At 38.7% G+C, this 25,739-nt stretch overlaps 2 protein-coding genes across 3 annotated transcripts in view; both read left to right on the top strand.

Annotated features, from left to right (window-relative positions):
* NADK1 (NAD kinase 1) overlaps window positions 1-7,959 on the top strand; it is an 89,335-nt gene extending 81,376 nt beyond the window's left edge. For both annotated transcript variants that reach the window (XM_077394183.1, XM_077394184.1), the window contains exon 11: window positions 7,134-7,959. In XM_077394183.1, the coding sequence (XP_077250298.1) occupies window positions 7,134-7,442 (309 nt within the window). In that variant the 3' untranslated portion in view covers window positions 7,443-7,959. The remainder of the gene's footprint in view (window positions 1-7,133) is intronic.
* Window positions 7,960-9,474: 1,515 nt separating this feature from the next.
* LOC143890978 (uncharacterized) lies at window positions 9,475-15,025 on the top strand. Its single transcript, XM_077395642.1, has 3 exons — window positions 9,475-10,264; window positions 10,403-10,768; window positions 15,009-15,025. The coding sequence occupies exons 1-3, from the start codon at window positions 9,475-9,477 to the stop codon at window positions 15,023-15,025; spliced, it is 1,173 nt and encodes a 390-aa protein (XP_077251757.1).
* Window positions 15,026-25,739: the final 10,714 nt, after the last annotated feature.

The following is a 25,739-nucleotide window of genomic DNA, read 5'->3' on the forward strand; positions in this document are numbered from 1 at the left end:
CATCAGCATATTTAGTATGAATTTTTTTCCTTTTAAGGACCCAACACAACATTCCTGGGAACCCTATCATACACTTTCTCCAAATCAATGAAAACCATATGAAGGTCCTTTTTATTTTCTCTAAATCTCTCCATTAACCGCCTAATTAAGAAGATGCTTCCAAGTCGATCGTCCGGGCATGAAGCCAAACTGATTCTCTGACACCTTAGTCTCTTTTCTTAGTCTATGCTCAATTATCCTCTCCCAAAGCTTCATGGTGTGACTCATTAGCTTGATTCCCCTGTAATTGGTGCAACTCTGAATATCCCCTTTATTCTTATAAATAGGTACTAATGTACTCTTCCTCCACTCATCAGGTATATTCTTAGTCTTCAAAATATTGTTAAATATTCTAGTTAACCAAACCAAACCCACATCACCCAAGCATCTCCAAGTCTCAATAGGAATATCGTCGGGCCCCCTAGCCTTACCTAATTTCGTATTTTTCATTACTATTTCCTTTGATGTTCGGATTCTATGAAGAAACTTCAGATTTGTATCATCAAAAGGGTTATCAAGTTCTCCCAAATTCGCTACAGATTCTCCATTAAACAACTTATCGAAGTAACTTCTCTACCTCTCTTTAACCTCGTTTTCTTTTACTAACAATCTTTTATTCTCGTCATTGATGCATTTTATATGATTCAAGTCCCTGCTCTTCCTTTCTCTCATCTTAGCAAGCTTGTAGACATCTTTTTCACCCTCTTTCGTCCTTAACCTGGGTACAAATCCTCATATGCCTTGCCTCTAGCTTCCCTTACTGCCTTCTTAGCTTCTTTTCTAGCCAATTTATACTTCTCAATGTTCTCCTCTTTTCTACACTTATGCAGACATTTATAACACTCTCTTTTAGACCTAATCGCCTTTTGGACCTCCTCATTCCACCACTATGTGTCTTTAGACGGCGGCCCACTTCCTCTAGATTCTCCAAGTACCTCCCTAGGCACTTTCCTGATATAACTAGACATCCCATTCCACATAATATTAGTCCCCTCATCAGGACTCCAAGGTCCTTCTTTAAGCAGTCTATCCTTAAACATCTTTAGCTTTTCCCCTTTGAGATCCCACTACCTAGTCCTCGGATGTCTAACATCTCTATCTTTTCTCCTCCAACGTTTGATGCATATATCCAACACCACTAGCCTATGTTGTGTGACTAAACACTACTCGGGTATGACTTTACAATCTTTACACGCAGCTCTGTCCTCTCTCGTAGTGAGGATAAAATCTATCTGGCTACAGTTGTTGCCACTGCTAAAGGTTATCAAGTGTAAATCTCTTTTCTTAAAAAAAAAGTATTTGTTAACATCAAATCATATGCCACTGCAAACCCTAAAATATCTTCTACTGCCTCATTCCTATTGCCAAAACCCAACCCTCCGTGAACCCTCTCAAAACCTCCACTAGTTCTTCCCACATGACAATTTAAATCTCCTCCTATAAATGACTTCTCTCCATGTGGTATTCCTTGGACTACTTCATCCATATCGTCCCAAAATTGCCTCGACAGAATCATTTAATCCTATTTGAGGGGCATACGCACTAACAACGTTAATCGTCTCTTCACCTAATACTAATATAATTAGAATATTTCTATCACCCTTCCTTTTATTATCTACAACCTCATCTCCTAGGCTCTTATGTATTATGATCCCTACACCATTTCTATTCCTTTCCTTCCCTGTATACCATAACTTGAAACCCGTATTTTCTATTTCCCTGGCCTTTTCTCCTACCCATTTAGTCTCCTGAAGACAAGCTATATTAACTCTCATTCTACTCAGTGTATCAACTAATTCCCCCAGCTTACCTGTTAGTGAACCTATGTTCCAATTGGTTAAACGAATCCTACTCTCTTGGACTAGCTTCCTCGCCCCTCGCCCCCGTCCAGTAGATTGTGAGGACCCTTTGCCCATTTTCCACCACACCCAGGCGCCGATGTGGCTCGTCACTAAGGGAGTGACGGCCCGGGACTTGCCTCCTCACCCCCCGCAGCCGCCCATGAAGGTGCAAGGACCCTTGCTCATTTAACACTACATCCTGGCGCCGATGCAACGCATCGCTAAGAGGGTTACGCCCCAACGAAATTTCTATAGGATTCATTTCATAGAAGAGTGGCAAGGTTTTTCGGCCGGCTGCCAACCTGACGCCAACCCTCCTCCTTTATCCTGGCTTGGGACAGACTGTGAAAAACACAGGCTTTGAATACGTTGAACAATTTCTTAACGATCCATGGTAGGGCTTTGCATGAACTAGTAATGCTTATGGAGATATCAGGACGTGTAATCCTGAGATAGATAAGCTTTCCAACAAGTGGTCAATATTGATCGTTAATCTCAAACAATATTCCCATGTCCTTTCTTAGTTTAATATAAGGATCTCTAGGGGTGTCGATAGGCTTTTCTCTTAGCGTACTAGACTCACAGTAAAATACTTCCTTTGGGACGAACTGATGCCTCTTTCCGCTTCAATCCCATGAAAGAATCGTAAAACTCCTAAATCTTTGGTTTGTACATGATCTTGAAGGCACCTCTTGATCTAATGTATTTTCCTTTAATTATTCCCAGTAACCACAATTTCATCCATGTATACTACTAGAATCACCATCTTACTATTATGTCATACAGAGTGATTCACTTGAATTCTATGAAAGCCAAACTTGGCGACAATTGAGCTGAATTTCTTGAACCATGCATGAGGAGATTGCATGAGACCATATATTGCCTTTCGAGCTTATAGACCTTGCCCAACTCTCCCTGAGCAACATACGCTGGAAGTTTGTTTCAAATAAACCTCTTGATGAAGATATTCATTAAAAATGACATTCTTAAATCTAGATGCAATAATGACCAATCTTTATTGTAGCAATGAAATAATTACTCGGAATGGATTTAGTTTAGCCACTGGCACATATGTTTTAGAATAGTCAGTACCAAAGGTTTGGGTGCATCCTTAGGCCACAAATTTTGCTTTCAATCGCTCAATTTTCCATCTAGTAGATGCTTATAAACACAATGAAATCCCATTGAACATTTCCCTGTAGGTAATTCAGATAGTACCCACAATTGATTTTGATTTAGGGAACTTATTTCATTGTCCATGGCCTTCCTCGTTCCATCATCCAACATCACACCTTGGTAAGTACTAAGTAGAACAATAGAAGAAAGAGATGATACAAAACTTTTGTATGTGGATCACAAGTGAAGGAAACAAAGGCTGCAATCGGATGCTGAGTGCAGAGCCAATTACTTTTCGAACTACAATAGGAAGATCAGCAGAAGGGTGAATTGCAAAATCCTCAGATAGAAGCAGGGATGGAGGAATAGATTCATCCATAGTTTTTTTTTTTTTTTTGTGGTGTGTAGACCTTCACTGGCTTCAAGGAATAATATTAAACTCAGGTGGTTGGATAGGAGCGGCAGTTGCGCTTGATAGAGGAACATGTGGGTAACAGTGTGTTTGTAAAAGGGAGATCATGTTTGTTAGAAGGGAATCCCAACGAGGCAAAGAAGGGAGCATCCTTAAAGAACGTGACATCCACAATTACAAACTTTTGTCTTGAAAGTAGTTTATTAACAACAATATCCTCTCCGAGTACGCGACTCGCCCAAAAATACTCATTTAACAACTTGCCGATCTAATTTTTCATGACCAAGAGCTAGAGAATGAACAAAGCGGATACAGCCAGACACTTAGGCCGAAAAAGAAAACAAGGGAGTATTTGAAGACGGCGCAGAAATGGGGAATGTTCATCCAAGATGATGACATTCTATTAATGAAGTAGCAAGAAGTTAGGACAACATCACCCTAATACAATTTCACAATGTTCTAATTGAATAACAAAGTGCAAACCACTTCCAAGAGATGATGTTTACGTTCGGCCACACCATTTTGCTATGGAGTATTTGCACAAGAGGTTTGTGAGTTATCCATGATTGAAAAGATATCTTTGAAAGTTTTATGACATATATTCCTTAAGATTATCCAGATATAAAACATGTAAGTTTGTTGAAAATTGATTATAAATCTCCTTATGGAATATTTCAAAGATAGGCAAAATTTCAGATCTTTAAGTAATATGGGCAACCAAGTTATGTGCAAAAAATCATCAATAAACAAAATATCTGCGGCCAGACAAACTAGGAGCCCATTTTGGTCCCAAATGCCCAGATGAACAACAGAAAAAGGACCAGGCTGTATTTTCTCATACCTAAGAGAAAATGTGACCCAGTGATGTTTGCCTAATGGAAATTTTTTAAAATTCACACTGTAAAGTAGTAACATACTCAAAACTAGGAACTAATGGCTTCGAATTCTTTAGAGACGGATGACCAAGGTAGTTGTGCCAAAGATGAGGTGAGACAGTAGAATGTAGAGTAGCACAACAAGATCACGACCCTAGTAATAACAGCCACACAACGTAACCTCTACCAATCATCCTCCTGATCGTTAGATCCTGAAACACACAGGAAGGGCTAAAGGATACAGAATAATATAGTTTCGTAGTAAGTTGACTAACAGATAGTATGATAACAGGAAATTTTGGAACATGCGGAACCGAGGATACTGGAAGAGATTTGATTGGACGCACAGTTCCATGAGAAATCACAGTAGTAAGAGAGCCATCAGAAAAGGTTGCCGTGGGATAAATATTCAAAGGAAATAAACACAGAGGACATGCCTATCATATGATTAGACACATCTAAGTCGACCCAAGGAGTGAGTTTCGCAAGGCAAGAAAAAACAATATTTGTATGAGTGAAGGTATCGGAAGAAGAAGATGGAAGGGCAGTTGAATGCATGGTTTCAAATTTCGGTTTTGGAATGCGTTTCGGTCCTCACCGAAACCGAAATTTCCACTTTCGGACGAAATCCAACAGCGGCTATTTTATCTCCTACAGAGTTTCGACTGAAATTACCAAAAATTTGGCCGAAATTTCGGTATAATATTAAATAATTATCATAAATCGAGATTTTTGGGTGAAATCCCTTAAATTTCGGACGAAATTTCAGGATAAACGAAATTTCGACCTAAATTTTGGCCAAAATAAACTACCATTTCGGGTTTTATGGATTTCGATTTTGGTATCCACCGAAACCCAAAATTTCGGACCGACTTCTGTCGAAATTTAAAACCATGGTTGAAGGTTGTGCAGGTTTAATAAGTTCATCAAATTCCTCGCTTGACAGCACCATTGAATCACGTGCAGAGGAAGTCTATATCAGAGTCCTACTAGAAGCAGTTTGAGGAGTATCATCACAATCATTAGTGACCATAGCTTAATTTGCCCAAGTCTACCAGCCAAATTGACCACAATGTTTTCACAATTGCAGGTACCATGACCTTCACCACTCCTCCATGTGAATCACGGCCTTGGCCATGGCCAGAACCGCCACAGCAAAGACAACCATCTCTATTACCAACAGTAGTAGCCAAAGCAGAAACATGACTGTAAAATGCTCAGACAGGGTAGTTCTGCAGTTTCTAGAATATTTTCTTGTAAAGAATTCTAATCAGGGCCAAGATTAGAAAGAAATTTTGCAACCATAAACTCCTCTTGTTGGCTCTTTCGGGTAGGTTGGTCATTGATCATTTGTTGATAAACATGGAGTTCTTACCAATTACCTTGCAATGGGTTGTAGTAGTCACTTAGAATCTTGTGTCCTTGTTGAAACAAAAAATATGTTTTCTAGCAGGGCATAGATCCTTGAGATATTTGCTTTAGAGAATAACGTTTCTCAGATAGATTTCTAAATGTTATTAGCAGTATTAAGAAACATGACATTGGTTCTTGTGGTTCCAATCATCATACTTTTTATCTGTTTTGGGTATGTTATCTTTATTCAAAAACTTCAATTTACAACATGCACCCAAATCAACTTTTGCTGATTCAGCCCACAAAAAGTAATTGGGCCCATTGATTTTAACTGAAGTCAGATGAAGAGTGGACAGCTCCATGACAGGGGTTTTCTTCCGTGATTATGGGAAGTCGCAGAAAATTAAGGGATACAACACACAAGGCAGTCGTTACAAGGTCCAAGAAAACAGTTCTCAACCAGCACACTAGTCATAACAGCACATGCATAACAGAACAGCAGTCCGCACAAGACCCAATAGGGCTCACCAAGATTTAATTTTACATGTCAGAAACAACAAAACAATTCACAAAGATGGGAAATAACTCTTCTTCTTTTTTAAGATAATGGGAATAACTTTTGGAAGTGCAAAAGTTCCAATTGTCCACAACATTCCATATGGCACACCAGTACACAAGGATTGGGAGGCAACTCTTAGAAGAGTTAAACAGTCCCAATGGCCTACAAGGTGTTCTGATTTGGTCCACAACGGTCTATACGCGTATGTAACACAGTCTATAGGATGTTGCAGTGCATCCACAACAATCCAGTCATTAGGACATCAGCGCAAACATTCCACAAGTTACCAACAGTCAAAAGTCTTTATAATTCCTACTCATGATATCTGACTTAATTCAATGTTCATATATATGGCTCTTTTAAGTGCAGCTCAACCAAGTTTCATGATGCCTTCGAATGGAATAGCAAATAGGAAAGAGAGCGGAGTCTATGAATGAAAGAGAGATGGGTTACAGGTTTTGGAGAGGAGAGTGGAATCTATGAATGAAAGAGAGATGGGTTACGGGTTTTGGAGAGAAGAGAGTGGAATCTATGAATGAAAGAGAGATGGGTTATAGGTTTTGGAGAGCAAGTGGGATCCTAGAATGGAGGGAGAAGGGGTTCGGGTGTTGAGGAGTAGATGGGGTCCACAAAAGGATGGGAGATGGGTTTGGAAGTCTAGATCTAGGATTTGGGAGGGTAGATATAGGGTCTGGAAGGCTAGATCTTTGACATTGAAGGGTAACAACTTATTCATTTATTTCTTTTACGGAGAAAGCTTATTTTAGGTACTATATGAAGCCATACTAGAATTCTTCCTTTTTTATTAAGTCTAGTATTGATAATACCTGAAAATCTTCGTATGGAACTCTGTTACTCTAATCTTTCTGTATTGCGACAGTAACAGATAATAGATTCCACAGTACAAAATGACTTATTATCATTTTCGTGAAATGCAGGTTCCTGGTATTCTCTTTACTCCAATCTGCCCACATTCTCTTTCGTTTAGGCCTCTGATATTGCCTGAGTACGTAACACTGCGGGTGCAAATACCTTTCAACAGCAGGGGACATGCGTGGGCATCTTTCGATGGCAAGGATCGGAAACAGTTGGCAGCTGGGGATGCTCTAATCTGCAGCATGGCACCGTGGCCGGTGCCGACGGCATGCCAAGGTGATTCCACTAGTGATTTCTTGCACAGCATCCATGACGGCCTCCACTGGAATTTAAGGAAGACCCAGTCATTTGATGGTCCCAGAGATTCATAGTGTCTATAGCTTCAGTTTCTTTTTTCAAAGCAATCTCTTAAGGCCTAATGATTTGAACCAGCTAGTTCCAGAATATCATCAACATATATTGATCTATCATTTAGATGAAATTGTGAGGCTGCCATAATATTGAAATCATCGAAGAGAAGCAATGTGAAATGGGTTTTAGTTAAAGTTTGTTACACTGGTGTATAATTTTGGTTAACTGATGAGAACGATCAAGAGAAGAAGATTATGGGTAAGCTTCATACAGTAAAGTTGTTTCCAATTAGCAAGGGTGGCCAGGCCTAATATTGTTGGCTGTTCACTGTTATAGAAATTTGTATAGGGGAAAGTATGCTGACCCTGTTCCCTTGTTATAAATGTAATACGTCTGTTGTAAAAGTAAGTTTATATTGTGGTCCTTAGAAATAACATCTTATTTGCTTTCAATAAGGGCCCGTTTTGATACCTCAAGCATTTGTATTTTGATTTGGATTTGAGTTTTAGATACAAAACACATCAATCATCTTTATGATCATGTTTTAAGAGAGAGAGAGAGAGAGAGAGAGAGAGAGAGAGAGATGTATCGCTGTTGCCGGAGCAACGTCGAGGAGTAGCGATGGTGACGGAAGTTGCCACAAATATTGATTTCCAAATAATGTCTCGCAGAAAAGATTTGAAAATCGGAATTTTTTGCACTGTCGTAGCTGATTTGGAAATGTAAGGATCTGATCTAGTTCAAAATATCAACTAAATCCAAATCTAATCCTTGCTGGCAAACGTGGCCTTATTGTCCAAGCCAAATTAACTTGGAAGATGCTAAAGCGGACACTTTGTCCCGCTTTTGTTTCTTGTATGCGGTCGAATTCGTTGTCCCCACCAATGACCATGTCCAGCCAAATGCCATTGAGAGCACCTTGATTAGATTAGTCCAGGGGTTTTTTTTATAATCATCAAACCTCTTTTAGGGTTCAGCCAACAAAAGCAAAGCAGTTAACTTTTGCAGAACCATTGAACAAGACCGGATCCCATGGAGAAATCCACGGTCACATGTTTTGGAAAGACAAAGTTGCACCCATCTCATACCTACACTTTTGAAAAATAAAGATGGCAGACAACTTGCATCCAAAACTACAGCCATATCATACAAACAATTTTGGAAAATAAGGCCAATATCAATTAATCTTTTGAATGAAAAAATGTTTTCTTTTGGAAAAATTGGTGTTTTCGAAAGAGATGTAAAAAAGGTTTGTGGCAAGCCAAAAAGTTTACTCTCACATTGAAAAGTAAGAAAAGTGGAAAGGGGTTAATAAACATCTCTTTAATCATATAAAATCACGGAAACATATACAAATGATAGAATTTAAAGGTGAAAGTTAAGGATATAGTGGAATAAGCACAAATACACACTTAGAAACTATCACATAAGCAAGACAATCATCCTTAATAGTTTAAAAACATCGAAGACCTAGTGAAATGCACTGTCGCACATGTCTGATAATTTAGTACAAGGAATGCTAGATTGAATGGAGCCCTTGCAAAAATGAGATGAAAGGGCTCCCCCATTGACTGCACCTCACTCTAAAATGTAATAGTCAAACAGTGTTAAATGCACTTTGGTGATGTGCAGCCAATGGAAGAGCCCTTTCATCTCGTTTTTGCAAGGGCTCCCTCCATTCTAGCATTCCTCATTTAGTTCATACCAAATTTCACATTTGTATAAATATTTATACATAATACATATGCACCACATTTTGCATGCAATTCATATAAATATAATTATGTTATACATGCTGATATTATATACCGCAATTACAGTTACGATTTTTGTTTATGCATTTCGGTTGGGGAATGGGAACGGAAATATTTTGGTTGTTTTGTGTCTGCTTCAGTGGAAATTTGAAACCATGGGCTAATAGGTATGAAGTCTTTCACTTCTCTTTCTCCCTCCCTCCTTGAGAATGAGTAGAATGAAGGTGGCCTTTAGGCTGTTTCTCCTAGTTCTACTGTTATAATGAGAAGGTCTTGCACAAAAATAAATGAAGGGATCATGACGATCAGAGATGCACCCAGTAATGCTACATGGACTATGTACTTCGACGGAGCGTCAAACTCAAGGGGCAGAGGAGTTGGCATTGTTCTTGTCTCACATCGGGATGAGCACATAACAATCTCCATCAAATTAGAATTCGACTACACCAACAATATGGCTGAGTACGAAGCTTGCATAGCCGGTATGGAAGTAGCCCTATCATTAGAGGTACAAGACCTCGATGTGTACGGAGAGTCTCTGTTAATCATTTGTCAAACAAATGAAAAATGTCTCACTAAAGAAGATAGGTTGATTCCTTATCACACCTACCTTACGGGTTTGATGAAAAGTTTCCACAATATCAGTTTCACTTACATCTCCAGATTGAGAAATAGATTCGCTGATGCCTTGGCCACTCTTGCATCCATGGTTGATATCCCAGTAGGGGTTAAGCTCTGTCCTTTGGCAATAAAGCGACACGTCATCCCAGCACATGTACACATGGTTCAAATAGCAGCTAGATGTCCAGAAGGGAAACCTTGGTATTTCGATATAAAAAATCTTATATCTGGCACGGGACACCCCCCAAAGGCCTCTTTAAAGGAGAAAAGAGCATTGGAGAAACTGGCATCCAGGTATGTCATTTGTAGAGGAGACCTCTACCGTAGATCATTTGACGGAGTCCAGCTCCTTTGTGTCGATGAAGATAGAGCCGTAGAAATCTTAGAAGATGTTCACTCAGGTGTCTGTGGTCCTCATATGAACGGAAAAATGTTAGCACGGAAGATCCTTTGTCTGGGTTACTTCTGTACTACTCTCGAAGCAGATTGCTTTTCTTTTTTCAAAACATGTCACTTATGTCAGATTCATGCAAAGATTCATTCAAATCTGATACATTTGCCACTATCAGAGCTTCATTCGCTCACATGTCCATAGCCTTTCTCAGTCTGGGGTATTGACATCATTGGCAAGATTTTCACTAAGTCCTCCAGTGGGAACAAATATATACTTGTTGCAATCGATTACTTCACCAAACGGATCGAAGCCCAGTCATATGCTTTGATTTCATCGGCATTAGTTGCCAAGTTTATCAGGGCCAACATCATCTGTAGATATGGTGTCTCGCACGAGTTGATATCAGACAACAGTTCTCACTTCAAGAAAGAGGTAGCCTCGTTGTGTGAGGAATTCAGAATCAAGCGTCATAAGTCGTCTCCGTACCGGCCTCAGACTAATGGCGATGTTGAAGCAGCTAACAAGAATATCAAGACTATTCTTCAAAAAATGACTCGATCCTACCGGGATTGGTCAAGTAAGCTTTCGTTCACACTTCGGGCATACAGAACGTCCGTACGTACATCTATAGTAGCCACTCCTTACTCACATATGGTATGGAGGCTGTCCTATCCATCGAGTTAAAAATCCTGTCGCTCAGAATCCTAATGGAAAGAAGTCTCCTAGAATCTGAATGGGCCCGCATTCATCATCAAGAGTTATGCATGATGGATGAGAAAATGTTCAAAGCAGCGTACCACGTACAAGGCTATCAGCGCAGAATAGAAAGAGCTTTCAATAAGAAGTTCGAATCCGAGAATTCAGAGAAGGGGATATGGTGCTTAGAAAATGCTGAACTTCTGTCTTCGATCCACGGGGAAAGTTTAGAGCTAACTGGTATGACCCCTACATCGTTGATGAAATCCTGTCAAGAAAGACCGTCAGACTTCTTGACCAAAATGGAGATAGAATTTCTGAATCTACTAACCTCGATCACATAAAAAGATATTACTCCTAATTATCGAAGGTCTCCTTGTATCTACCAGAGCCTAAAATGACTCACCAACAAAATTTAAAACCCTTTTGAAAATACTTTCAAGACTCGAACTACGCAGACCTGATCCCAACCTCTTTGTGGTACTTAGGCAGTCTGACAAAACTCAGGTTCGGTCACCCTTTTGGCGAAGCCAACAAAACCTTTCAGGTTACCCCTCTTTCGATCTTTTTTCCCCACAGAAAAGCCTCGAACTACGCAGGCCTGATCCCAATCCTTCTTTGGGGTACGTAGGCAGCCTGATCATTTCAGGTTCGGTCATATTTGGCAAAGCCAAACTGCTCAATTAGTTCCCTCGCAGAAAGCCTCGAACTACACGGACCTAATCCCAGTCCTTCCTTGGGGTACGTAGGCAACCTAATCATCTCAGGCTCATCACCGTTGGCAAAACCAACAAACATTTTTCTCAGAATCTCCAGCAAGTCTTCCTAATGACAAAAACAAAAAGATCTGAAGATCCGCTAAGTCGAAAACCTGAAAGGGCGACTTAGGCAAAAATTAAGGTCATCATACCTGTAGAAACAAATAACCTGAAACATGTTTCTAGCAAAACTTAAGGTACCAATGGTCCATTAAGTTGAAAATCCGTAAAGGAAAACTTAATTGTTGACAAGGCATACCTTTGAAAAGACCAGACGAAGAATTATTTGGTCCAAAACAAAATATATTAATACTTCAAACAATCTAAAGGGTATTTGGACCATGATTGAAAAACTAGGGATAGGGAACACTGCCCGTGAAAAAATACATCCAAACTCATCTCTCTAGGGTTCGACTTACCTAAAATAAATAAAAAAGCGTTTGTTTCAGTAAATCGAGTCTCCTTCCTTTCCCCCCTATACGAGAATCCAGAAAAGAAAAGCTCTTTTCCTCAACTAAGTCATGTGCCCAGCAAAGGTAGTCATACGTTGAAGGAAAACACAGTGGGTTTCTCTTCTGTTTCGAAGAATCAAGATCCAGCTCAGTACTCCGTGTACAGAACAAGAGTCTTCAGAAGAATGTAGTCTTGAAATCGGGAACACACAGAATGTTCTTTCCTTTCAATTGCAACAAAATTGCTACTCTTGTTTTTGTATTGACTTTCTCTTGTCTATGGGAATATATACACTAGGGGTATTTTGTATTATTAGTCATAGAAGTATGACTAATAACACAAAATGCATGATCAAATCATTAAAGAAACTATGCAAGGGGCATTTTGCATTATTATCCTTCACTAAAAATGAAAAATGCTTAAAATCAAATTAGCCTTCGCTAATAATGCAAAATGCTCAAAATCAAGTTAGCCTTCGTTAATAATGCAAAATGCTCAAAATGAAGTTGTTCAAAGAATTAAACTAGCAGCATTTTTGGTATAAATATCCACTTAGAACGGGTGTTTATTTATACAAAAATGTGCTTTATTTCAATACAACGACACAAACAAATGTAGATAAAAGCAAAACAAGTCAAGCTAATCCATATATCAATGTATGTCTGATCAATCAAATAAAAATACATCTCATCCCCAACTGGGGTAACAAAAAAGAAAAACAAATAAATCACTGCTCGGGTGGAGGATTTGTCGGACCCTGCTCCGGAGGATCCCGGACTACCCCTGGGGTGGACGACGGGTCTGCTCTAGGCTGGGAAACTAAAGACTCTCCTGGCTCCCGAGATCCCTCAACAGGAGTCACAAATATGCTGCAAAGTGTGTTTCTTTTCTTAACAGGAGTCACAACTGAAGACTCCCCCAGCTTCCGAGACTCCAATCTATTTGGGTAGAGGTTCAACAAAGTGTGTTTCTTTTCTTGCTCATTATGAAAGAACTGATATTCTATTATGCTGCAGTTTTAACCTATGTCACAAATATCTCCGATATTTTCAAAATATAGCATTTTTATCGCGACATTTTGATAAAATGATAAAATCCCGAGAATTAAAAAAATATAGGGATATTTTCATTTGCCACGATAATATTATGTATCACGATTTTTTTATGATTTTTTTTGTGCATATTTTCTATATTTTTAAATTATTTTATTTTTAGCATTTTTTTCTCGATATAAACTTGAAAAAATAACACAAATTTATTTTATCCCAAGATTTTCCCTTTCCGGGAGATATTTGTGACTTAGGTTTTAACACAATGATTACTACATCTGTCACTAGTACAACCACTATTAATATTATTGAGATTTTGAATATGATATGATTCTTATCTGTGACAAAGCCAAGAGATAGCTGATGGGGTTAGCAAATCAGCACAAGTTGTGCAAGCAACAGAAGTTGGAATCCGAAAGACTGGCACCGTAGCTCGGGAGCAGACCATGTGTATGTTTGCACATATTTGTTTCTCCCTTTGATGGTTCTCTTAGGCCCTGTTTGTTTTGGATTATGAGAACCGATTGCAAGTCCGAAACCGATTATTATACCAAAAAATACGTTTAATTTTGGGTCCAATAATCGGTTTGGTACTTACAATCGGTTCTCATACTCCAAAACAAACAGGGCCTTAGATTTTCATTCTTTAACCAAACTGATTATTTGATCGTATTTATATACAATGATGATACAAGAACGAGCATACTTGCCAATCATTTCTTTGCAACCAGTAGTTTCCGGTGCTGCGAGGAAATCTTCTCATGCTGTAGGCCGGGCCAGGAAGACTTTCATGAATATCATCTCAAGAGGTGAGTCCAATTCAGAGAATGAAGAAAATAAAGACCGGCAGAGTGGATACTTAACCAATTTAGGATCTCTTCAATGAAAGGGCAATGGTTACTTTAAGCTGTTAACCTGTACAGGAGAAATCAGCTCATTCTCATCAACATAGGGGTAATCTTTAGACAATAAGCATGCAACATACAGTTGCAGAGTGTCATCCATGCCTGCATGTGCATGCATATGCAAGCACCTACAAAAGTGTGAAATCTAATTTTGCGTGTATGCCTCTGTGAGATTTGTGGGTGTGTCTGTATCTAAACCTATATAACTCAATGTAATACCCCATGTTTGAATTGAATGAATAGAAATGCATCTCTCTTCTCCCTCGTGTCCTCTATTTTCTCTCTTCTTTCTTCATTGCATTTTTCAGATTTTACGCGGTATCAGAGCCAGTTATTCAAGATCTCACATCGGGACAAAATCTAACCTTCCAACTGGGCTATTTAATCTTCTTCAAATTTATCCCTAATCTCTTATAGTATTTATCTCCATCTTTGGTTTGAATCCCTAGATTTATCATTCCTTTCAAAGCCATTTTTCATCACTCTTTTCTTTTCTTTCATCTAACATCTTGTTTGCATAATGTCCTCTAGTTCATTGCATAATGTACTCTAGTTCATTCGCCCCCTTCCTTCGAATTTTCTATTGGGTATTCTCCTTCTCTTTCCTTTTTAGTTAAATATGTTGCTAATGTCCACCTCTTAAAACCTAAAATACCTTTCACCTTCATTCATGAACCTCTCTTCTTTGTCCTCTTCCATAAAAAATCAGCCCCTCATTCTCTCTCTCTCTCTCTCTCTCTCTCTCTCTCTCTCTCTTATTGACCCTTTTTCCTTCCCATCTTCATATATACATTTTTTTGAATGGTTTCCCATCTTCTTATTTTTCTTACTTGATGTCTTTTAGTGGATTCCCTTCTTTTTTATTTTCCTCCTCTTCGACCATTCCTTCTCTATTCTATTAGATCTCGTTACTTTATGCCCAATATTGATAACTACTTTCTTACTTGATATCACAGATACTGATGCTTTTTAGAAGCTACTCAAGGATTTCTTTGTACACCAATCCTAAGCACACATCATGCAACTTCAAACAGATTCAAGCATGCAGAAAAGACTCTTCCCACTCATAACTAACTTCTGAAAATGTAAAACTTATGTTGGTGGAATATCCTTCTTTAGTCTAGGATATAAGAAAGATGAAGAGAAGCTTCAAGGAGCGTAATCGCTTTCCTTAGGACAATATTCGCCCCCACCAGTTGTGTGCAAAGGGGATCCGCGAATTGCCTCCAAGATACTATGATGCCTTGTAGAACAATTCTACAATTGTTTGATGACACTTTGCACAAGCAGAATCAAACCCAAAACACCTTTCAAGAACTTCAAGCTATATAGAAAGTCACTAAAACTGTTTCTGCAGAAAACAGCTTTTAGAACACTGTTTTATGAACAAAATTAACTTGAAAATACAAGTGAGAGAGATTGTTAGAGAGAGGAAAAACTACAGCAATAACTGCTTTTTCTCATTATTAAAAAACAGGTTTTTGTTCCTTTTATAGAATCCTTGATGTCTATTCACTAAGAGAAACATCTCTTAATAACATCCCTTTGATTGGTTTGAACAATAACCATTTGATCACAACTCTTGGTGATTTAAGTGTCTTGGATCACACACAAAGTGTCATTTGTGTTTGAAAAACATCCATGACTGTTTTCTCCCAACGGATAGTTTTTCAAATCGTCGCAGTCGACTGGGCTACCGCGGTCGCCCGTCAGCATGCACCTGTCCATTTTATTTTTTACGATCCAAAGAATTGAGGTCGACCAGACTTCCGCGGTCGACCTCCAACATCTCCCTGGAAGTCAATTAAGTTTCCAGTAACCAATCCGCGGTCGCCCGGGATACCCCAGTCGACCGACCCTGTCTTAAAATTCTTTTTATATTTAAAATTAAAAAGTTGTAAAATCATTTTAATTTCTAAATATTACTTTGCATTTTGAAAATTCTCTAACAATTCCCCACCATTTTTTGAAATGAAAATAACTTTCTCATAAGGCTTGGAAATTTTATGCATAGATGAAGGTATCATACGATTTGAACCTTTACTTAGTGATATCAAAATTAGCCAGAATTGCATAGTAGACGTATCTTTGAACTAGCTATTCTATATGACTAACCAGACACATCTTCACACATAAGATTTCGTCTTTATAGGAAGTTTATAAAAACCGACACGTGTATAGGCCTTGTCTCTGTATCTCGGTTTCATGAGTGCTCTAGAGACTAGCCAATTCTCATAGGAAGCAGCACCACTTCCACACTCACATAGGTAGACTTAAGAGTGCCTCTGCAAGTAAAGCACCTTAACATCCTGTTACAAGCCTATTAAGAGCCAATTGATCATCATCCTCCGTTACACATTATAGGTACCAAGCACTTTACCTTGGGATGAAAATAACATATATTATAGTGCTTGCAATCACTCCATATGATGTACTTGAGCTCATTGAACTCAAGACTTGATGTCTCTTCAAGCGTTGAGTTGAGTTTCCATCATTGGTGATCATTGGTTATTAGCTTTAGACCTATCGTCATTGATGTCTTAAACACCAAATCTCTTGCAAGACCTTTAGTTAATGGATCAACCAAGTTTTGACTTGATCTCACATAATCTATAGTTACTACTCCATTAGTAAGTAACTGCCTAATAACACTATGCCTAAGTCCAATATGCTTAGACTTACCATTGTACACATGGTTATATGCCCTTGATAGTGTGGCCTGACTATCACAATGTACATATATTGGTGGCATAAGTTTAGGCCAAATAGGAATTTCTATCAACAAATTCCTCAACTACTCAGCTTCTTTACAACAAGAAGCCAATGCAATGAACTCTGTTTCCATTGTGAAAGTTGTTATGCATGTCTGCTTTTTCGAAGCCCAGGAGATAGCTCCCCCATCAAAAGTGAATATACATCCACTTGCTGATGAATGATCAACATGCTCAGTTAACCAACTAGCATCTGTGTATCCTTCTAATACAATTGGATACCCACTATAAGACAACCCATAGTCTATAGTGCCTTTCAGATATTTTAGTATCCTATTTATTGCATTCCAATGTAGATTATTAGGATTAGTAGTGTGTCTACTTAGTTTTCCTACTACAAATGCAATGTCAGGTCTAGTACATGTTATAGCATACATCAAACTTCCTATGACACTAGCATAACTTAATTGAGATATAGATCTACCATTATTAGGATATAATATCACACTTGAATCAAGAGGTATAGATACTGGTGTGCAATCAAAGTGATTAAACTTTCGAAGTACTTTTTCAATGTAATGTGACTGGGAAAGAATAAGGTTACTACATTCCCTTATGATTCTAATACCCAGTATTACATCTGCAACACTCATGTCTTTCATATCAAAGTTTAAAGACAAAAACTCTTTGGTTCTTGTGATACTGTCCATATCACTACCAAAGATCAACATATCATCTACATATAAACATATGATGACACCTTTTCCACCTTTGTACTTGTTATATACACATTTGTCTGATTCATGCATCTTAAAACCATTTGATATTAGAACTTTGTCAAATCTTTCATGCCACTGTTTAGGGGCTTTGTTTAAGCCTATACAATGACTTAATTAATTTACATACTTTATGCTCTTGACCAGTTAGGATAAAACCTTCAGGTTGATCCATATGCACTTCTTTATCAAGTTCATCATTCAAAAATGTTGTTTTAACATTCATTTGGTGAATGTGAAAATTATATATGGATGCAAGAGCAATTAGGACTCTAATAATAGAGATCATAGCAACAGGAGCATATGTATCAAAGTAATCTAATTCAGCTTTTTGTGTAGAACCTTGCCTTAAGCTTTTCTATGGTTCCATCTACTTTCATCTTCTTCTTAAAAATCCATTTACAACCTATGAGTTTTGATCCAGGTGGTAAGTCAACTAATTTTCAAGTTTTATTACCCATGACAGAATCCATTTCATCATTGATGGCCTCTTTCCAAAAAACTGCATCTTGAGATTTAATGGCTTCTTCATAGGTCTTAGGATCAAGTTCTACTTTTAGATCTATCATAGTAGAAGTTTTGATCTTATTTCTTGACCCTTCTACAAGAAATACTACAAAATCAGGACCATAGGATTTTTCTCTTCTTTCTCTTTTACTTCTCCTAATCTCATTAGGTACCTCATTAGTTTCTTCTTGAGGCTCTAATGAAGACTCTCTAGGTGGGTCAGAATCCATTAACCTAGGAATGGAAGAGAACCTGTTTTCAAAGAAAGTTGCATCCCTAGATTCAATAATGGTATTAATTTCTAATAAGTCATTAGGTTCTATAACTAAGAACCTATAGGCTTTACTATGGTTTGCATATCCAAGTAATATGCACTCAATGCCTCTTTTACCTAACTTCCTTTTCATAGCTTTGGGTACTTGAGCTATGGCTCTACAACCCCAAACTCTAAGATAATTCAAGTTAGGCTTTCTCTTTTTCCAAAGTTCATAGGGTGTAACATGAGTTTTCTTATTTGGAATTCTATTAAGGATGTGACAAAGCTATTAGTAAGACTTCACCCCAAAGCCCTTTACTTAAACCAGAATTGACTAACACGGAATTAACCATTTCCATAATAGTCCTATTTTTTCTTTCAGCAACACCATTCTGTTGTGGTGTATAAGGGGCTGAAAACTCATGTATTATTCCCTCATTTTCACAAAATTCAGGGAATTGGTATTCCCCTCCTCTATCAGATCTAATACATTTGATTTTAGATTCACATTGGTTTTCTACTTCTGTCTTATAAGTCTTAAACTTATCTAAGACTTTATCTTTATGTCCTAACAGATATACACAACAGTATTTTGAGAAATCATCAATAAATGTCACAAAATACTTCTTGCCTCCTCTAGTTGGAGTGCCATGTAAGTCACATACATCACTATGTATCATCTGTAATAACGAAGTTGATCTTTCTACACTAGGAAACTGTTTTGTAGTTATCTTAGTCTGCATACATATCTTACATTTATTATCTACCAAGTTTTCATCACATTTAGGTAATAATTCTAACTTTACCATATCATGCATTTTTCTAAGATTTACATGTCCTAATCTATTATGCTATTGTAGACACCCCATTTTGACCGTACCCTAATCCCTCCCTGTTTGAGCACAACTCTATCAAATCATTAAATTGGAACCCCAAATTCTACCTTAGAGCAGGTTAGGGTCCCATCAGGGTTCCTGTAAAATTTCGTCAGGATCCGAGCACGTTTGCCTAGCAAATGAGCTAAGACAATGTCGTGGTGTAAGTTTATAAGGGTGGCGATTTAGCCAGAAATAGGGGTGCGCTTGAACCTAGAAAATCAGTTCAAATTTTCCGTAATGGGCTGTCCGGGGAGATACGGGGGTATACGGATTAGAGTGTAACAAAATTAGTTAGGGGAGAATCTTAGGAAGCTTCCTAGGTGGTTAGTCTTCTTTTGATCCCAGCCATTGAATATAAGAGAAAATTTGAAGGGTGAAGATCAAATGAAGAGAAGATATTTTTCATAAAAAATTTCCCTTTTCTTTTAACTTGCCCCCCCCTACTAGCATAAAAATCATTGTAAATACACTTGCAGGTGGCTGTCCTAGAAGAAAAGGGGGTGAAATTTATCACCTAGCTTATTAAAACCCAAGCGAGTTAGGGCTTGAGGGGATCGGCATTTTTGGAAGAAATTGACAGAAAAGAGAAAGGGAGGAAGGGAGAGGAGAAGCAGAGGAAGAGGGAAGGATTCCTAGCTTCATTACCTCCAGCCATCAGCCGAGCCATCCACCTTCTTCTTCTTCTTCTTCTTCACTTCATCTCCTCAATCTACATGGGCACCACCATCTCCAAGTCAAAACCCTTTCTTTCAAAACCAACCCATCAAACCTCCGACCATCATCTCCAGCCGCCACCATTAAACCCGACCCAAAGCCTTTCAAACCCTTGAAACCCATTGCCGACACCTCTCACCTCTTTCACCCTCAAATCTTTGCTATCTTGATCCCCATGGAAACCCCTCTATTAATCTCCATCCAAACCCATTCAATCTCTGATTTTTTTGCAAATCCGCCATTTTCTTCACCATCTCCGGTCGTCTTCCCCGGCCATCATCACCGAAATCCGGCCTTCTCCGACCCAAATCTGATTGCCGCCATCTCCTCCACCTTCTTCTTCTTCCAACCACCACCCACCGCCATTAAACCCGACCCAAACCCTTTCAAACCCTGGAAACCCATCTTAACCACCACAATCTTCCCCTAAACCCTCCCCCATTAATTCCGGTAACCTCCATCATCCACCACCATCCCACCTCCCTTTCCCCCATTCTCTTAATCCCACCATTTTTACCTCAAACCCATTTTGTTTAACCCCAAACCATCTTCATTTACCCCCACCATCGTCTCCACCATTTTCTCAGACCCCTCAATCGGCCACTCCTCCATTCATCTAAAACCCAACTCGAAACTGCATTTCCCTCAATAGATTTGGTGATTCTCATCAATAGATGCAATTTCCGGGCAGCCACCATCAATTTTCTGGCTATTTTCTCCTCCGCTGACAAACCTTGTCAATTCCAGCAAGTTGGCCGGCACTCCCTGCCGAATCATCATTTGAAGAAGAAGGGTGCCATTTCAAGTTTCGGAGAAGAGTTTCTACATCATCCTGTGAGGAGCCGAAGAGCCAGTTTTCTTAAGAAGAGAAAGTCATATAGATGGTAAGCTCTGATCTATTCTGTTCATCTAATTGTTTTCCATGGTTTGATGTTCGTTTCTGGGGTTGATTCATTCATATCTTCTTTGCTCAATGGGATGATTTGCCAAGCTCTTCCTGGGTTCCCCTGTTGCTGTGCATTTAGGCATGAGACTAGCATACCTTCATATAACTGCTAACTAGAAAACTGGTTTGAGGATCCTACTTCGTATCTGTGTTTGGTCCATGATTTTTTCCATCATTGGATCGCATTTATACTCAAAGCTGTTATGAAATCTGCTCAATTCTACTTCAGCATATTTGATGGACTCCATTAGCAGTTGATTGGTCTAACCTCGTTTTTATCAAAATCTAATTGATCTCTGACTTGAATTCTTAGAATCTCTATATATGCAGTCAGAAATATATGATTGATTGTCCGACTTTGAGTAGTTTGTTTCATGAATCTTGTTTAGTTGTGATGATAACATTTAATCTGTAGGGTTGCCTTGTGGATGTCATTTGGATCAAATTCTTTCCAACTAGTTTGAGAATTTAAAGCACTGTTGGGATCATTTAGAAAGTTGATTTTCGTGAAGTCATTTTTGGTAATAATTATAGGTGTTGCAGTTCTTTGTGTTTGCATTGGAATGGTTTAAATTTTCTTTGAGGCATATTGTGTCTAATTTCGTAAATTCAGATATGAGAAATCCAAGAATGCATGTATCATCTTTTATCTATCTTGATTTCCTTTTTGTTACAAGTAGATTACACTATCTTGGTCGGCTCTTGTGTAGAAATTGAGAGAGAGCTATGCTGTTTTGTTAATGGCTCTGAAAGCTAAATGATGAGGTGAGCTCGTGGCAGCTATTTAAATGGTCTCATACTTTTGCAAGGGTTCATTGACCTTGGTATTGATTTAAACCTATATGTCATTGGCCTCCCTTTCTTGTCAGAGCCCCCCCTCTTCCTATTAGAGTTTATTGGTAGAAGTTGTAATAAACAGGGCAGCATTTTGATGGTCATGAAACTTTGGTGATAGTCTTGAGTTCAATCGGATTTTGGGATGAAGATTGGAGGGTCAGCGAGTCAATTGTTGGATCATCAAGTAACATGTAGGATCTTCGCTTAACAAAATAATAAGCCTATTATGCTTTAATCTTTAGGCGGTGTGGACCCATTGCTTCAGGATCACTGAAAAGTGCAACCCTGCCGAGCGTATATAACAAGTTTAGATCATCGAAAATTGTACCCTTCGCTCATGGAATGACCCAGCGAACCTTAGTGAAATAGTCGATTGAAGATAGTGTTTAGACTCCTACTTTTGGTTTGGGCAGTTCAAGTGACATCTTGTTGACTTTATTGATTCTGCTTGGACTATCTTCTGCATTTATCCTTTGGTGTTACTTACAATTGGGAGTGATTTCAGCAGATTCCGCTAGAGAAGGAGGCAGGTTAGAGTCATTCATGTTGGAATATGGTTATGAGAACCTCATTAACCTGCATTAAGGAATTTTTTAAATCACTTAGATTTTATATCATTTGATAAGTTGAAGTCCATCACATTCGGGATGTCGTATATTTTGTTCCTTTAGAGGTTATCTGATCATTCTTAGAGGAAGTATGAGCTTGTTCGGTTTTGTATAGTTGAGAGGCAAGAGGGAGAAGGATGTTGATTTTCTTTCTTCTTCCAGAGGAATTCTTATATCATTTTTTAGAAGGCTTGTTGAATCCTTGGAGTGTCTTTTTCCTCTTATGGCTAAGAGGGCGATGAAGGCGATAGCCCAGGCCCATCTTTAGGGGACTCGCTCAATCCAAGTAGCGTTCCCCTCTTTTGTTTAGTAGGCCTACCCAACCTTTTGGATTTCTTTTAACCATTTTTTTAAAAGAACCCTTCTCTGGGCAATGATAAGGTTACTTGGAGCCCGTCTTTGTATTTTGTGGCTCACCGTTTTTTGCACTTGAATCTGCACAAGTTGATACCCCCTGTCATGCACCAAAATTTATAAAAATCAGAAATATCATTGCATGCATTTGTATAATTTGTTGAAAATTTAAGATTCTTCTTTTATGTTAAGTTTTGAGTTAGGTTCTGAAGATGAATGGACTGTTCAGGTGAGACTATCTTGAAAGCTTATCATACTTATTTTTTATTTAAATAAATTATTTAATTGAAGAAGGAAATCAGATGACTACACTATTCGATGTTATCGACATGAGTACTGTCTGATTTCAAGGCGGTTTGTAGAAATATTATACGTGTAGGTGATGCTGAATGCCAGACGACATAGGGTGCCGCCACGACAATTTAAATGCTGATCTCATATACGCATACGCCCCGATCAGTTCTAATTCAAAAGGGTGTCGAGTTTGTTAGATGATTACTTTGGCATCATCTGATTTCATTGGAGTCCCCGTATTGGGGTTTGTGGTTGGCTTTGAAGTGTTTGATATTGTTTTTACTTCATTAGGCTACCTAGCGGCTGTCCGGCCCGGCCCGGCTGAGTGTTTTACCTCTGCCAAATGTGCACAAATTCTTTTTCCTTTTTACTTGTGAGCTTCTCCTTATCCGATAGTCCTTTCGCATAGGAGTCAGCCCTTGATTAGAGAGTCTTTGACTCATTCATCCTTTAGATGGTGTTATTAGAGAGTCTTTGACTCATTCGCCTTTTAGGTGGTGCTATAGGAGAGTCTTTGACTCATTTGCCTTTTCGGTGGTGTTATAGGAGAGTCTTTGACTCATTTGTCTTTCGGGTGGTGTTCTTAAAGAGTTTTTGACTCAATCTTTCTCTTATTGGTTTTTCTAGAGAGTCTTTGACTCATTTATCTTTCAGTTGGTGATAGTGGAGTCTTTGACTCATGTTCATTTTCTTTTAGGGAGTCTCTGACTCATTTATCCTTTAGTTGGTGTTAGTGGAGTCTTTGACTCGTGTTTCCTTTTCTTTTAGAGAGTCTTTGACTCGTTTATCCTTCAGTTGGTGTTAGTGGAGTCTTTGACTCGTGTTTCCTTTTCTTTTAGAGAGTCTTTGACTCATCTATCTTTTAGTTGGTGTTAGTGGAGTCTTTGACTCGTGTTTCCTTCTCTTTTAGAGAGTCTTTGACTCATCTATCCTTTAGTTGGTATTATTGGAGTCTTTGACTCATGTTTCCATTTCTTTTAGAGAGTCTTTGACTCGTCTATTCTTTAGTTGGTGTTAGTGGAGTCTTTGACTCGTGTTTCCTTTTCTTTTAGAGAGTCTTTGACTCACTTATCCTTTAGTTGGTGTTATTGGAGTCTTTGACTCATGTTTCCATTTCTTTTAGAGAGTCTTTGACTCGTCTATTCTTTAGTTGGTGTTATTGGAGTCTTTGACTCGTGTTTCCATTTCTTTTAGAGAGTCCTTGACTCATTTATCCTTTTAGTTGGTATTGTTAGAGTCTTTAACTCATATTCCTTTTCTTTCAGAGAGTCTTTGACTCACTTGTCCTTTGCGGTGTTATTAGAGAGTCTTTGACTCATTTGCTCTTATAATGGTATTATTAGAGCCTAGTTTCCCCTTTTAGCCCTAGGATTTGGCCATAGGGTGTTGTTTTTGTATTTTCCCTCCGGTCTTTGACCAAAAGGGTGAAAACATCAGAAACCTATAATCCAAAAATATCGAAACATTTGAATTGTTTTAAAATGTTCTGAGTGTAGTTAGAGAGTTCGTTTCGAACTACGTTGGCTTGATCCTCTTCCACGAGGTACGTAGTGCAGCTTGGGATCTTTATCCCAAGTCCAGCCAAACTTTGTAAATAAATCTTTTAACCCTTTTAAAAATATAAAAATCTTCCAAAATATTGTTTTCAACCAGATCTTCTTCTAGAGTTAGGAGTTTGTCCTAGATAGAGAGTTTTAGAGTTAGGACTTTGTCCTAGATAGAGAGTTTTAGAGTTAGGAGTTTGTCTTTCGTTGTGTGCTTGTTGTGTGTTTGTATTAGAGTTAGGAGTTTGTCCTAGCTAGGAGCGCCTCCGTCCGGTCAGTTGGCGATTCACATCGCCGACTGATGACTAGGTCTAAGACGCGTTAGTGATCCCATTGTTTTTCTTAGGACGCACAGCCTAGTTACACATAGGTTGTAGGAACCACTTGCATTAGCTTAGGGCTAACCTGCATTTAGTTAGGGCATATAGGGTGTCCTAAAATTCACAATTCACTGGAATTTAAATAATCGTACAATAAACTTTAATAATTGGTCCGGTCTTTTAGATCGAGTTTAGGATAGAGGTCTAAGTGTCTCAGGCATCCTAGTTTAGAATAAGCGCGAAGAACTACGTTGCCTTGATTCTCGTGGAGGCGGGGATACGTAGGCTTCTTTGGATGAATATCAGACCATCCGAGGACTCGGGCTAAATCGTTAGAGTCTTAGGATTTGTTGTGTTGTTATATTGTATACTTTGTTGTGTTTTCTTACTTTCTTGTTCAGACCTTATACCTGTAGTTGTAGCATGCATGTGTTCGTCCACCAGAACTTAGACACCAGTTAGGTATGTCACTCATAACCTAGCAATCATTAGGCGACACATCTTTTATTTTATTTTGTGTGCTTATTATTTGTATTCTCAGGAAATGCATGCTTAGGTAGACGACTCCTGAGGATTGTTCCCACTTCACATGATTTTCGCCTAAAACTCTTCAAGGTTAATAATAAATGGCATAAGAGACCAAGTGTTCGCACTCGGGCGAATTGGGGGCGCTCTTCGGACCTTCTCCATTCGTCATCAGGCACGGACCTTTCGTATCTCTTGTTATCCATTGCAAACAGAGCATTTGTTTTGGTTCCATGGCGTGTCCATGGATGGCGACTTTGAGTTATTTTTAGATATATCTTGGTTTCGAGCCCTGGCTCCGGATCAGGATGTATCTCTTTCTTTTTATATCGCCACTCATGCTATGCTGTGAGGGTGGCAACAGTTTCGAGAGTTCCCTGGTAGAGCTCTCCTTCACGTTGTGGAGATCTTAGAGGA

The sequence above is a fragment of the Tasmannia lanceolata genome, unplaced genomic scaffold (genome assembly GCF_043159265.1).
Source record: "Tasmannia lanceolata isolate RefF3 unplaced genomic scaffold, GAP_Taslan_0.1 ptg000013l, whole genome shotgun sequence".
Taxonomy (NCBI): Eukaryota; Viridiplantae; Streptophyta; class Magnoliopsida; order Canellales; family Winteraceae; genus Tasmannia; species Tasmannia lanceolata.

Excerpts from the sequence above, each read along its gene's own strand:
- LOC143890978 (XM_077395642.1), top strand. The coding sequence starts at position 9,475 with ATGACGATCAGAGATGCACCCAGTAATGCTACATGGACTATGTACTTC. Across the intron at positions 10,265-10,402 it reads CCTTTGTCTGGGTTACTTCT|TCTGGGGTATTGACATCATT; the intron begins GTACTACTCTCG and ends AGCCTTTCTCAG.